Source organism: Crocuta crocuta, unplaced genomic scaffold, assembly GCF_008692635.1.
Source record: "Crocuta crocuta isolate KB4526 unplaced genomic scaffold, BGI_CrCroc_1.0 scaffold1133, whole genome shotgun sequence".
In the NCBI taxonomy this organism is placed as follows: domain Eukaryota; kingdom Metazoa; phylum Chordata; class Mammalia; order Carnivora; family Hyaenidae; genus Crocuta; species Crocuta crocuta.
The window spans coordinates 469285-484519 of NW_027530366.1; the positions used below are offsets into that span (position 1 = coordinate 469285).

General features: G+C 48.6%; 1 protein-coding gene across 1 annotated transcript in view; it reads left to right on the plus strand.

Moving 5' to 3' along the window:
- Window positions 1-2741: 2741 nt before the first annotated feature.
- XPNPEP2 (X-prolyl aminopeptidase 2) overlaps window positions 2742-15235 on the plus strand; it is a 23855-nt gene continuing 11361 nt past the window's right edge. Inside the window, exons 1-11 of the mRNA XM_077766140.1 lie at window positions 2742-2790; window positions 4909-4985; window positions 6232-6342; window positions 7478-7541; window positions 8475-8579; window positions 8835-8921; window positions 9845-9991; window positions 12908-13009; window positions 13678-13759; window positions 14045-14240; window positions 15016-15105. Of these exons, the coding sequence (XP_077622266.1) occupies window positions 2742-2790; window positions 4909-4985; window positions 6232-6342; window positions 7478-7541; window positions 8475-8579; window positions 8835-8921; window positions 9845-9991; window positions 12908-13009; window positions 13678-13759; window positions 14045-14240; window positions 15016-15105 (1110 nt within the window). The remainder of the gene's footprint in view (window positions 2791-4908; window positions 4986-6231; window positions 6343-7477; window positions 7542-8474; window positions 8580-8834; window positions 8922-9844; window positions 9992-12907; window positions 13010-13677; window positions 13760-14044; window positions 14241-15015; window positions 15106-15235) is intronic.

Consider the following 15235-nt stretch of genomic DNA (forward strand, 5'->3'; position numbering starts at 1 on the left):
GCTTTGCCCACAAGCCTAAGGGACACCAAGTCTCTCAGCCTCTGAGGTCATATCAGCAGTTAGATCTGAACTCTCCTTCCCACCTGCATAGCTGCAGGACCTCAGGTCCCCTCTCAACGTTTCATCCTCAGTAGTATCTTGGGACATCCCCAGCAGGGTGTTTGAAAATGCTCAGACCCCTGCTTGGGTCTCTGACCTTCCTGATGCCATGGGGCTGCTCCAGGCTCTCTCAAGCTTCTGTTTATGTTATTACCACCAGTCAGATGCTTCATCAACTGAGCAACCCAGGCGCCCCCACGTAGGTGCATTCTGATGGAAGTTAGGTAGGCATTGCTGCCCAGAAAAGGCAGACTCAGGTCAGAAGGCAGGGTGACAAGTCTGAGATGGGATCATGGTGCAAAAAAAGAGGCATGGACAGGTGGACCTCTGAAGAACAACTTCTCCAACTTCAGAACTTGGGCTTTAGGCTAGGCCTGGCCTCAAAGTGAGACAAATACAGATGGGCGGCCTGTGCAGGCCACAGCAAGACTCCAGTGACTTACAGTTCTTCTAAACTACTTTGATACAAGGATTCTAGGCTATTCACCTTCCCTATCCTGAATCATTTCTTTCTACTTCAGGCCTATTGGCGACTTGGGTTCAAGTGTCCCAAACTGATAAGTAAAGACATTGCTTTCGAGATAAGGAGATAAACTGAGGGTGAAAGCGGGTGTGGTCATCCTTGTCCCCAAGGCCAACACAGGGACCCTGGGGACAGAACCATAGGGCTGAGTACTGTATGTGGCCTTGGTAGCCTTTAAGACCATCCCTGGGCAAAGTCCAGTAGATGGGGGAGGGATGCCTGCTTGGTTTATTTGCTTCCAGGGTTGACACTTCAGCCCAGTTGATCTTTGCTATAATATTAACTGCCATTTCAGCAGTGTCAGATGCCAGGGGCAAGAAGAACAAGGTACAGATGGGACTGGTTACATATTTGACTTAACAATTATATAACATTTACTCCTCACAATGAACACACTCTGAGAGTTCTGCAAACGTGAACTCATTGCTAAGAATTTAGTCCTGTTATTACCCCATTTCAGAGGCAAGGAAACTGTGGGCTCAAAGAAGTGACGTCACTTGCCCGAAACCACGCAGCTAGGGGGTAACAACTGGAACTGAAACCCTGGCAGTCTGGCTGTACTGGTGAAGGCAGAGCTGTTGGTCTTACAAGGCTGTCTTTGGGGTCCCTGCTGTGCATGGCTCCTTCAAGTCTACCAACTTGCCCTTCAGGGTGGCTAGTGCAGTGCACAGGGGAGTAAGGGCCTTTGCTGGGACATTTCCCCAGTCTTCTGGTCTCTGGTAATCACATCATCCCCAGTCCTGGAATGGGGGTAGGGGGCCAGGGATAAGACAGTGGGAGGATCAGCAATCTCACAGTCCTTGTCCTGGGTCTGTCCTCTGAGGCTGTGGGCTCTGTTTTATTCCTGGAGGTGGAGTTCACTGAAGCTCTTCTTCACTTAAATTCCCCTCCTTCAGGGAGTCCCATGAAGGCCCCCTTTCCCTCCTCCAAATGGGTCTGTTTTACTGTATTTGGATGAAGTATTTGAAAGCCACCTTAAACTTGTTATAAATGTGAGCAGAGTATAAATACATTAAAAATAAGATCAAAAGGAATGTGTGGCTTGCCTCTGGGGCCCTCCAAGCTAGTTGAGTACCACTGGGACACTTAAGTGACCATTGGATCTGTTTGTCTCTCATAAGTATTGCTTTTTCTCTAGAGAGCATTTTCTGGGAGCTGCTTAGGCTCTGTGCAGTCAGCTGCCCTCTGATGCCTTGGGTATGGACACAAGGCTGGCCTCGGCTTCTCCACTTCTCCTGTAAGGACTTATGCTGCTTAGGAGTGACCCATACCGCAGGGGAACCAAAGCCTTGTTCTAGAAGCTATGACAGAAAGGGCATGTCCAGTTCACTAAATTTGTCTTCTGGGGACCCCCAAACTCCCCTTTTTGAGTCTTTTTCCCTCTTCCGTGGCATCCTCTGATCCATCCAAATGTGGCCCTCATTCACTCTCACATATGAGTGCCTTGAACAGCCAAATGGGACTGTCAGAAAAAGGCAGTCTTCTCCTCTGCCAGTGACCAGCAGTACTTTTAGAGTGGGCTCTACTGAGGGGACTCACCCAAGCTGAAGAAAGTAGCTCTCCAGCTGTAACAAACTTCCCCAAGGGGTGCAGTGGGGCTTCCCAAACACTAGAAAGAGAGGACATTGTCTTTTTCAGAGACAGGCCAGCTCAGAGGAGGAGGAATGATAAACATTCATTTCCAAGCAAAAGTGGGGCTGTAGCCAGAGCCTGGGGTAGGGGAGCTAATGGGAAACAGCTTGCTGGAAAGAGGGGGACAGAATTCGGGAATGACTGAGACATGCTGTTGAAGTGGGGGGCAGGGAGGAGCAGACTGATTGAGACCAGCTGCGGCTCCTCTGCCCCGGAGATCTTTGGACTCTGCACGGGGCGGGCTTGGAGAGCCAAAGCTTCCCCACCCACCCAGACTCCTGACTCTGGACTCCCGAGTCCAGAGCCCTCAGATGCAAGAGACCAGAGGGGGACTCACCATCCACCAGCTGGACGCCTCCTTCCCATCGCCAGCCCCCTGCCCTGGCTGCTCCTGCCCTCGGAAGGCCTGGAGGAAGAGGCCAGGGAAACAGCCCTCCCCATTCTGCCCCGTCCCTCCATCCACCCAGCACTGGCATCTGGAGATCCTATGGCCCAGGCTCACTGGGGCTGCTGCCCCTGGCTTGTCCTCCTCTGTGGTATGTGCATCCTGGTCCCTCCCTCCCATGCTGGGAGGGCAGGTCCAGCTGGAGAGCAGCTCTGGCCTCTCCCCTCTGGGCTCAGAAAGGGTTGGAGTGAGGGTTGGGGCCCGGGGTTGTCTCTTTCTCTCTTGGTCCTCCTCTCTGTCTTGAGGAAGAGGAACCCAAGGGCCAGTCCTCAGGGTCCTTGAGACTCAGGTCAAGTCTGGGTTTCCATTTCTACCTGTTAAAGAAAAGATGATTCTGGCACTTGTTAAAAGAGTGAGGAAGACTTCATTCAAAACTATTGCAATAGGGGAGAAAGATCAGGCTCAACTCTGAATACAGCAAAGATGGCTGAGGACTTAAAGCCAATGACAGAGTGATGGGGGCAGTGGATGGAAAATTACTAAGAGGAGCCATCAAGGGTAGGGGAGTTCTTGCTAAGCCAGCTTCATAGGATTCTTACTGAAGGCAGGCCAAGGTGAACAGATGAATAATTTGATCAGATAGCAAAGGTGATCAGATATTCAGGGTAGAGGATTGTCTCTAAATTGACATAGCAAGATTCTTATTGAGGACTGGGTGATTCAGGCCCAGCAAGGACCAGATGGACACGGAAGGCCAAAGTCATGTTCTAGTGAAGAAGAGGCTCGGAGGAGCCTAACTAAAGTTTGGTCTTTGTCACTCCAATGGTGCCCTCTTTGTCCTCTTTGGTTACAACTAGATGCCCACCTCAATGCCCTCCACACCCACTCCACCCCAAGCCTTAGAGAGGCCTCATTCCCTTTGCTCTCTGTCAGCAGAACCCCACTCATTCAGTTAGCACCCAATTCCTGAGACCTCCCCAATATCAGGCCCCTGTGTCAGGGAACACGAGCCTGCCCTTGGTAGTCACAGCCTTGGCCTTAGAGAATAGCAATCTGGGTGTTGAGACAGACATAGGCTGGCTGAGTCTTGCTTATTGTGTTAGCATCTTAGCATCACCATTTGGCCAAAGATTTCCTACAGAAATGGGGGTTCATTTTCTTAGATCAACAGTATGGGCTGCATCTCCCCCTTGAGTTTATGAGTCCAACACAGTCAGGCAGGATATTTATGGTGTTAGATGCCATCCACACTCTTATCTGTAACTCAACCCACTCAGAAGGTAAAAGTATAGTGTCTCCCCATAGCCAGGCCCCCATTACCCTCTGAGGAGATCCCTCCTAAGGGAAGGGGCTAGAGAAAAGGACTATCAGAGACCACTGGACTCGGGTTGGACAGCCCAGAGCCTGTGGGACTTAGCCCAGTGTTTGGTATACAGTAGATACTTAGGAAATGTTTGCTCAGTGAATACTGGGTGACTCCTTGGGCCAGACCAGATTTGAGGTGGAGGCCCAAATTGGAAACTAAGTCTCCGTATACTCTGCCCTTTCTGTGGCACCACCCTTCTATAGTTTACTTTTTGTGCTCAGATGGCTGTTGTTCAAATCACTGCTCTACCACTAGCTCACTGGGGCAAAATATGGGCAAGTTACCAAACCTATCTGGGCCTCAGCTTCCTCATCTATAGAAAATATATGGTAATACCCACCTCACAGGCTTGTTGCAAGTATAGAATGAGATACTATAAATTACTGAGCTTGAGATTCTCTCTCTCCCTCTCTCCCACTCAAGCACTCTCTCTCCCTCTCTCTCTCTCTCTCACTCAAAAAAGATTCTTTCTCTCCCACTCTCTCTATAGGAGGGTAAATTGAAGGTGGAGTGATTATTTAGCGAGATCCTCTACAGAATTTCAAAGAAAATTTGATTACAAAAATTTAATTTACATACAACTCTTCCAGTTTGGAAAACCCTGAAAAGTCCCAATTAGATTAGAAAAGAAAAGCTGACTTAATGAGCACTAAAACCTATGCAAAAGTGGCAATCACTTGTCAGTGAAACAGGTTTCTTTGATTATGATCCAGGGTCCCATTCAATTCAGCCTAATTTCCTTCTAATGAAATGTGATTATTTTTATCCTAAACTAGAGATGGACAGCACTGCTTGTTTCAAAGGATGGAGGCCCAGTGGAGACAGGGAGCAGGATTGAGTCCTTGTGCTCTCTAGGAGCTAACTGGTCTCCCAGTGACCCTGCATTTGTCTCTTGGTTTCTAGCTTTGGGTGCCTGGGGCCACCCAAAATCAGTGGACCTGACAGCAGAGGATGTGAGAAACTGCTTAACCAGCCCTCCGGTAAGGCCCAGCCTCAGCCCCACCCCACAGCTCCCATCTTCTCCCCATCCCCCATTGGCTCTGTTGCTAGGCTTTCTCTCTACCTGCCTTTCACCTGGCTTCCAGGCTCTGGGGCTACAGTGTCTGATTAACATCCATCAAGGCGGGCAGCACATTCTCAGGTGTCTGACATGCACGCCTCATCCTTCCCTCTCATCCATTCCCACAGCAGGTTATCTACCTCTGTCTGGGTTTGGGCAGCCCTCCTAGAGGGGAGGAGGAGGGGCAAAAAGGAGGGTGAGGGGCTTTAGGTAGCCTTGGCTGAGGCTGGGCAGAGGCAAGGAGGAAGATGGGAGGGAAAAAAATTTGTAAAGGAACAGCACAAAGGGAGGCACAGAAGAGAGGAGGGAGGAAGACACCTAGAAAGGCCAACGAAAGGGCGAGAGGTAGGCCCTAGGGTGTGACTACAGGAGAAGGCATAGCATATTGAAACTGAAAGGTCTCAGCCTCCTAGCTGGAGACAAGAAGATTCTTTCCACACCCAGAGTAAGGCGAAAGAGCTTCTTCAGTCAGGGGGAGGCCAGAGGCGAAAACTGGTGGCCTGCCAGCAGTTCACTAAGCCTCAGGGCCAATGGGGTACATCTGCTTGCAATGTCAACTTTTTGAGACCACTGGGGCAGTCAGATGGGTGGGGCGGAAACTTGAAAAAATCCCCAAGGTAAGACTTCCTGATGAAATATAGGCTGCGCAGTTACATCTGAATTTCAAATAGTGAATAATGTCTTAGTATAATTATGCCTCAAATAGTGCATGGGACATACTTATACTAAAACATTATATGTTGCTTATCTGAAATTCACCTGTGACTGGATGGGCATCCTGTATTTTTATTTGCTAAACTGCCAATTCTGCTGCCAAGGTATCCAAAGAAAGATCGTCCTTCTAGCCTGGCCCAGTGCCAGGGCTCAGATCCCTACAGTTCTCATCTATGCCCTCACCCGAGACTCAGGTCCCATTATTGTCACAAGGAGTTTCTCTCCAAGTTCTTCAACACCTCCATTTTTTCTCAGCCCAGGCACCTTATTCTAGACACACCCATAACATCAGCTGCCACCCCTTTCCTCTCCAGGCTGGCCCAGCCTGGCCACACCCAGCACAGGCTTAAGGCGGGGCTGGTGGCTCCTCTGGATGCGGGGGCCCAGGCATCATTTTCTCTAAGCAATATGTGTCTCTGTGTGCATCTTGGTGTCTTCCTGTCACATGTCAGTACCTTCCAGTTACTGTGGTCAATACCACAGCACGGCTCGCAGACCTCCGCCACCAGATGCAAATCAAGAATCTTTCAGCCTACATCATCCCTGAAACGGATGCCCACATGGTAAGGGACAGCTCCTCCCCCACCCTTGCCCTCTACTATCCTGGGTCAACCACCAATGAGAACAGGGTACAAACAGGAGGCTGCTAAGATTCAGAAGATGAAGGCAGAGAAATGACTCAAATGGCAAAGGGAAGGAAGTAGGAGGCTTGGACATGTGAGTTTTAGGGTAGCTAAGAGAATCTATTCTTTTACATAGGAGAGAAGACATTGCCAAATCTTGCCTTCAGGCAATGAAACTATAAACAAGTTTAGAATCAATTTTGATCAGTTCCTAGATGGCAGGTCCAGAATGAATGTTCAGGGCATGCCTGCCCTAGGAGATTAGAGCGTGGGCTAGGAATTGGACCAGAAGAATTCTAAGCTCCCTTCCAGCCCAGCCTTTCCCATAACTTGGTGGATTGAGCATTGGAATGATCAAGAGTCCCAGACTACACAAGTTTGGGGTATAGGGTGAGGAAGGGGAGGAGACAGGAAACAAGATGGTCTGAACAAGAACTGCTTTTCCCAAAGCAACAGTCCTACCAACCCATCCCACGCTTTCCCCACCACTGGCTCCCCTTCCATCCCATCCACCTTTTGAGCACTAGCCTGTTTGGAAGAGAAGGCATTTTAAGTGTTATAAGATTGCTTGAACTGGTTTTCTCATCTTGGGTAAGTGTCTCAACTTCTCTGAGCCTCGGTTTCCTCTTCTGCAGGAAATAATGAGATCTGTCTCAAAGGATTATGATAATCAAAATGCAATTATGTAGAAAGCCCTCTGCAGAAGTTATTCATGATGTACCTAGTGTACTGTACTAGACTGGGAAAGGTGTAGTGACAGTTGGAGTGGAGAATCCAGAAGAACCAAAAGACATGATGCCAGACAACACAGAATTTGCATTCTGACCAGGGAGACAAGAACAGGCCAGTGCTGGATTATGGGATTGAGACTCCGAGAGATACAGTTGTCCAAAGGAAGGGAAGATGCTGAGATCTGGGGGAGTGACAGAGGACTTCCTGGAAGGGGTGCCCAGTGTGCCTGGGCTTGTAGGACAGTTTGAATCTGACCAGACAGAAAGAACTGGGATGTGGTTGGGGCCTTCCATGGGGTCTGCGTCCACAAAGAAAGCTAACAACAATGTTGTTGATTTCCTAGAGCGAGTACATCGGCACACGTGACAAGAGGCGTGCGTGGATGACAGGCTTTACAGGGTCTGCAGGTGACAGCCATTACCCAGCCCTTATCACTTCTGTTGGTTGACCCAGAGGTAGTCACAGAAGCTCTAATATGGCCAGTTCTCAGAAGCCAGGACCCCAAGACCTAGTGTTCAGTGGCCCTGTCCCCCCTCTACCATTCTGAGAAAGGTCACCAGGGCATACATCTCATAGCCTACCAGTCATATTTCTCATGAGGCAGACGGCAGGAGGCTTTCTTCCAGTGCTTGCTGCCAGGCGTAGCTTAGCACACTCTGGGCTCCATTTGTGAAACAGCTGCCACTTTCACATCTAGCCACTAGGGGCCCGCTGATGCCCTTCACACATGACTCACCTGGGGAAAAAGTTTTATTTAGTGGGTCCTTCTCCGACATCACTTCACATAGCCAAATGAGACACAAACATAAAGGCACTTTATGGGGTCCCAGTTTCTGAAGGGGCCTCCCACTCTGATCCTGGCCCCCTGAATGAAATACACACTTCCCTTGATGATCCTTAAACATTCCTCCCCTGAGCTTCAAGCTTCCTTGCCTTACCCATCTTTGCCAAAGACACTGGGTTTGGCTTCTCTGCCTCTCCTCAGCTAAGCCACTGGCTTAGTGTCCCTATCAGCCACTGAGTCTTGATACTAACTACCACGCCATCTTTCCTGAGAGCACCTACATGCAGCATTGACTCTTTCGGAAGGCCAGAAGCAGACCCCACTTGTCCCTTCTTAGGTGAGGCCCTCAACACAGAACAGAGATGCCTGACCCAGGATGGCTTCCCCCAGTGCACTCCCGAATATCTCCTGCCTCACTTTCTTGTAATGGAGGAGGGAAGTTCTTTCTGGAGACCCCTTTAGCATTCTTAGAGCCCGTACCATATTGCCCATGTAGTAACTAAGGCCACCATCCTCACCTTCATCCTCAACTCAAAATTTCTCTATTCTTCCCCAGGAACTGCAGTGGTGACCATAGGGAAAGCAGGTCTCTGGACCGACAGTCGCTACTGGACCCAGGCTGAGCGGCAGATGGACTGCAACTGGGAGCTTCATAAGGAAGGTAAAAGGGTCGCATGGACTTGTCCCCCAAGCTCTGAAATCTGGACTAGGTTTAAGAAGGTACAGGTAAGAGGATGCATGAAAGGCCATACCAGGCTTCTATGGGAAAATTTGGAAATCTGAAGCTGTCCCTCACCTTCGAAGCTGACATCAAGGAGGACAGACCTGGCAGGACTGTCACAGACAGAAGACTGACTGGAGGGCCTGGGGCTGTCCCTGGAGATGACACTCCATTCTTTCCTGTCTTCCCCCCCAGTTGATACAACTTCCATAGTCATCTGGCTCCTTGCTGAGGTTCCTGTTGGAGGGAATGTGGGCTTCGACCCCTTTCTCTTCTCCATTGGTATGTTCTTCCCTCATTCCTGCATTTGTCCACAGTAACAAGGGTGACTCTGCCCCTCTGGGATGTAAAGAAGCATACCTTCATAGGAGGGACAGGATGACTCTAAAGACGGAGTGTGTCAAGTTATAGTTGCAGAATATTTTGCAACAAAGATTTACTCATGGGTTGTGTAATGCAAATATATTTTTAAAAATGAATGCATATTTTTTTAAGTCATGAGTACAGAGACCCAACCTAGAAGACTCAGGGAATCATTAAGATCTAGCAGATCTAGCCGACAAATATGCCAGGATGTTCTTGAACCCAGAACTATCCTCTGTGCTCCAGAGCTGTACCAGTTATGGTACTAGAGTCACTTGGGAGCCCTCTTCTGAAAGCAGCTTAGAAGGGTCAAAGAAGTTCAGTGGGCTTCTGAGCAAAGCAGCATACTCCCCTCCCCCCAGAATCACAGGTCCCTGAGCTCTGGGAGCCCAGCCACCTGGCCAGCCTGCCCTCAAGGCAGGGGGGAGGGGGGTCTTCACAAATATGTACCAAAAGGCTTCCCCTTCTGAACTGGCTTCTTTGCCAGCCTTTCCAATGGTGTGAACATCACCATTCCTTTGGGCTGTGACACTGAAGCTCAGTTACAATGGATAGTACTGAGAAGAGGGCCCCATAGCCATTGGTGCTTAAAAAGATAAGCTTAGCCAGTTGGCTGTGGGCAGGGTTGGGGTGGGCCCAGGGCAATTAAGCTTTGGAAGCTGCAGAAGAAGGCTGAGAGGGCATTCTCTGAGAGAACCAGACTGCTTGGACCTGCTCTGGGCAGCTGGAGCTTCAGGAGTGGAATGGGAGGCAGAGCAGATAAGGACTAACTTTTCCTGAGTCACAATTTTCCTTGCGGTGTGAACAGGCAGGGAACAAGTGACTGCTTCCTGTTTCTGCAGGTTCCTGGGAGAGTTATGACATGGCCCTCATAAACTCTAACATAAAACTGGTGTCCATCACACCCAACCTTGTGGACCAGGCATGGGGGTCAGAGAAGCCTCTGGTTCTGAGCCAGCCCATTTATGCCTTGCAGGAGGCATTCACAGGTAATTCTTTAAGCCCCTTCTCCTTCCCAACTTAAAGCAACACGTACCTGTTGCTGCTCCTTTGACTGAAAATTTTGTCCTAAGAACTACCAGAGCAATGGTTCTTGAACCTTTGTGTGCACCTGAATTGCCTGGGATGATCATTTAAAAAAACGATGTCATCTCAAAGAGTCTGAATCCAAAGGTCCTCAGAGCATATTTAGAAAACACTTTGAATAAACAGTGTTAGGACTTGAAGACAGGGGGAGCGGGAAGGGGATCTGAAGACAGAAGGAGCAAGAAAGGAGGAAACAAGGGAGTCAGGGCAAGATGGAAAAAAAGAACCCCACCCCTTTGAAGAGAGAAAAAACATGATATGAGTTGCTTGTCTGGTAGTGGAGACTGGTGGCCTTCCTGTAATAAGATGACTGGGGTCAGGTGGGCCGGGCTGACAAAGGAAGTATATAACTAAGTTCAGGGTCAATCCATGGCACAACTTAGGGTTCAAGTTTTGGCCGGACCACAAAGGAAAGTTGACTGACCTTCCAAATTCTAACATCAATAATTTTCATCTTGACCTCATTGATACCCTCTAAATACATCATGAAAGAACAGCATGCTCTACGATTCTGTTAAGTAGTAACTAAAATCCTGACCACGACCAGGCTATTGATTATGAATCACTGTCTTGGCCACCACCACCCACTACCTCCCCAGGAATTCTGAACAAGCCAATGGACTTGGATTCCTAGCAATATTGGGCAATCTGAGAGGCCTCTTTCCACACACAGATCCGTGCACATTTCTTGCTTGAAAAGGAGTCAAAAGAGCAGGAGGGAAATTTCAAAATAGCAAGGATGATGAAACAAGCTAAAACTGCCCAATTTTCTTTGTCCGTTCTGATATAGCTTGCAGAATCATTCTGGATCTCACAAAAGCTTTTAAAGAAACTTGCTATCCAAGATTGTACCATCATAAGTAATACTCATCCCATTCAGATAAAGAAGGGAGCAGTTATGTCGGGAAGGGGAAGGGATGAAGGGGGAAACCCTTCCAAGGGACTGAGGGAGAATTCACATGGGTTTTGTCACTTCCCACAAGTGACAGGATGCTGAGCCTTCATAGGCTTCTAATCTTCAAGGAAAAGCCATCTGGAGCCAGAACTGAGCCTGGCAGCCCAAGAACAGAGTTCTTGAGTTGCTAAGCTTACAGAGACAAGAGAGACTTTCTCTCCAGTAAATGATAAGCTTTAAAGGGGTCAAAGGGCAAAGAGAAGAATGGGAAAAGTTAATTCAAAGATACCCGTAAGCATCAGACAAATTAAATTTGCCTTCATTTGTTGTCACAAAAAATGTATCACATTCATGAACCTGGATAAGATAATTCCAAGGGAAATAAGCCAGAACAGGCCCCACATTGTATGGTTCCATTTGTATGAAATATCCAGTATAGGTAAGTCCATAGAGGCAGAAAGCTGATTAATGGTTCCTAGAGGCTGAGGGGAGAAGGGAATGGGGAATGACTGCCTAATGGCTACAGGGTTTTCTTTTGGGATGATAAAAATGTTCTGGAATTAGTTCTGGAATTAGATAGTGGTGGTTGCACAATCCTGTGAACGTTCTTAAAGCCACTGAATTGTGCACTTTAAAATGGTTAAAATGATACATTTTGTGGTATGTGTATTTTACCACAATAAAATAAAATAATCCTTAAAGAGTATCATACCCAAAGCTTTGGTTCTTGTTGAATAGTTTTGCCTGTTTGCATAAGGTTTTTTTTTTTTAAATGGCATTAAGTTCCTTATGTTAATCTCTGAGTCCAACTATGACCCTTAATGTTCATGACCTTCTGCCAGCAAAATCTGAGCCGTGCCTTGGGACGGACCCTTCATGTGTATTACAGAGACTAGGGATAAAAGATGAAAACTGAGGTTCTAGAGACAGGATACAAGCATCCTAGAAAGGACAGCTCTGTGACACAGAGTTTAAGGACAAGTCTGGGAACTGACAGTGTTAGCAAGATGGTCCAGTGTCCATACAAATTAGGAGGGTGGGCCATGTAGTCAAAAAGGCCTGGGTGGAAATCTCTGCTTCACCCCTTGCTACCTATGAAAACTTAGACAAGTCACTTTACCTCCCTGAGGCCTCAACATCCTTACTTGTAAAATGGGTCAAATAAGGATGAAAACAATGTTCAAGGACCCGTGTCTTATTAGGCACCAGCTTACTTCAGAATTGAGGCTTGATCATGACCCAGCCTTGTCCCTTTGCCCTTCAGCCAAGGCTGCTCTCTTGATCTCTCTTCTGCATGCTTACTTACAGATCAGAAAGTTACACCAGACTTACTATAAATCAAGATACCATTGTATGTGCAAGACAAACATTAGTTCATGTGATGCCCAACACAACCCTATTGATGTGGATACTGCTATGATAACCCATTCTCATTTTGCACATATGCAAAATAAGACACGGAAGGGTTAAGTAATTTGTCCAAGGTCACACAACTAGTAATGGCAGGACCAGAACTTGAACTCAGTCAGTCCAGAGAGTCCATGTCCTTAATAACTACAGAAGTAAGAGTTTGTTTGAAGAAAGTGTTCTATTGCTTTTAAAGAAATGGGAAGGGGTGCCTGGGTGGCTCAGTAGTTGAGCATCTGACTTCCGCTCAGGTCATGATCTCATGGTTGTTGAGTTTGAGCCCCACATCAGACTCTTTGCTGTCAGTGCAGAGTCTACTTTGGATCCTGTCTCCCTCTCCTTCTACCCCTCCCCTGCTTCCTCTCTCTCTCTCTCTCTCAAAAATAAACTTTACAAAATAAAAAAAAAAAAAGAAAGAAAGAAATGGAAAGTGATTGCCCTAAGGGAGCCCTCTCAGGAACAGAGTGCCAAAGGGAAAATATGTTGCTTATGCTTTCTTTGGCTCCTTTGCTTCAAGGCAGCACCTGGCAGGAGAAAGTATCTGACATCCGCAGCCAGATGCAGAAGCATCCCAAGGCCCCAACTGCCATCCTTCTGTCAGCGCTTGATGAGACGGCCTGTGAGTATGGACTTATGGACTGGATGGGCACCTCAGTCCCCCCAACCTCCAAGCCTCCTGGGCCTGCAACCCAGGACTCCTCCCCGAGTCACTCTATCATCACGGGTTCCGAGAGCTCCATGGCCATGGCCTGTGGGAACTAAGAAGGCTAGAGGGCAGGAGATCATGTCTGCTTAATAAGAAAACCAGGAGGCCCAGAGCAAGCTGGAGGCAGCCCGCTGGCCATCAGAAGAAGGGGCTGAGCACATCGGCAAAGGCTGTCCCATGAAGGGAAAGGGGCCTGGCAAACACCTGCCATCAGCTTGGCCACCAAACCAGGGGCATTCAGACTCCCAGCTTTAGCACCTGTTGCAGCCCTATTCTGTCCCAGCAAGGCGCAGGGCTTCTTACCTGACCCCAGCTCTGGGCTTCAAATATTCTGGGAACCCACTGGAACTATGCTGGTTGCTGGCAGGGCATCTTCATTTTTCAGGGAGAAAGGGGGTCCATCGCTCTCATCAACACTTCAAAGCCCCCCTCCGCGTCAAATTGAGAAACGTTCAGAGGCAGATGTGCAGGCACACTGCTGGGAATCTTTGGGGCCTAAAGCAAACGGTGGGGCAAAGGTGTGCAAATCTTTGCCTTGGGCAGATCAGCCTCAAAGAGGCCCCGTCAATTCTCTTCCCCAGGGCTCTTCAACCTTCGTGGCAGTGACATCCCTTATAATCCCTTCTTCTACTCCTACACATTGCTTACAAACTCCTCTATCAGGTATGGCTTTTCCTTGGCTTGCTTTCCAGGACTTCCTCCAACATTCACCCCTTGCTGCCCTATCACTTACCCCGCCCTAGTAAGCAGCATTCCCAGGAACCTGCTGCCTGCCCCCACAGAATCCTCTGGGAAGCCTCCAGTGGGCTTTTCCTGACCCCTTGACCTCTGTTCCCACCTACTCCAAATATGGTCTGCTTGGATTTTTGCTGAAGTTCCTCTGACCTCCAGGAAGTGCATCAACCTTAGAGACCCTCAGGACCCTCCTTATCTTCCCTTCCCACCCAGCCTATTTGTAAACAAGAGCTGCTTAAACTCTGAGACCCTGAAGTACCTCAACTCCGACTGCCCGGGCTCCATGTGTGTGCAAGTCAAAGATTACAGCCAAGTCCGTCACAACGTCCAGGCCTATGCCTCAGGAAACGTGAAGATCTGGATCGGGACTAGCTATACTACATATGGGCTCTATGAAGTGATACCCAAGGTAGGTTTGCCAGGCCCCAGCCTGGGACAGGCATCGTCCCTGCCCCTGCTCCATCCCTGATAAGTCTCAACCTAAAGTCTCAACCTTGGCCATTCAGGCAGTTGGTCAGTCCCCTTCTAGGCCTCCCTGGGAGGAGATGGAAAAAAAGGGAGCAGATGTCTGTCCACGGAGAGTTCAGAGATTGTCAAGGAGACTAGAGAAGGAACAGCCTGAAAGAGCAGAGGCTTTGAAGTCACCAAACCTGAGATTGGGTCTTGGTTCTGCCCTAAACTGGCTGTGCAATGACCTTGGACAAGTGACTTAGCCAGTCTGAACCTCTGCTTCCTCACCTATAAAATGGCAATAAGAGTCCTGACCTTAGAGAACTTGCTCTGAAGAAGTTTAGAGGAGATGGTCTATGTAAAGCCTGCTGCCTGGCACACAGCAGTCACTCAGTAAATGGTAGCTGTTATGATATGATACATGCAAGAAACTCACATTGCTAGATTAGCCCATTGACGGTGGGGGGAGGGGCAGGTGCAAGAGTCTGATCCATCCCAGAGCACTGGTGGGATCCCGGGGCAGGGAGAGAGGGAGACAGAGAGAGACAGACAAGATTAAACTGGACAGAGAAGATGGGGAAAGACCCACGTAGCCAGAAAGCACAGAAAGGAAAGGTCATTGCCATTATAGGGAAGCGCAAGTCTCCCCTCAGCTGGGCTTTCCTGCCAATCCTTTTCAAACACCACTGTGTCCTGGAGATGCTCCCAGACCTCTTCCTCTCTGTCCATAACAGGAGAAACGCATAGAAGACACCTACTCCCCAGTGATGGTGACCAAGGCAGTGAAAAATAGCAAGGAGCAGGCCCTCCTCAAGGCCAGCCACGTAAGTCATGGGCAGACTAGCCTTTTGGGAACTCCTGGTCTGATGAATAAGAAAGGATTCAAGGAAAGTTCAAGGAAGAAGTTCAAGAAAACAGAAAAGTGGACACCAAACACCTGGGCACCCATCTGGG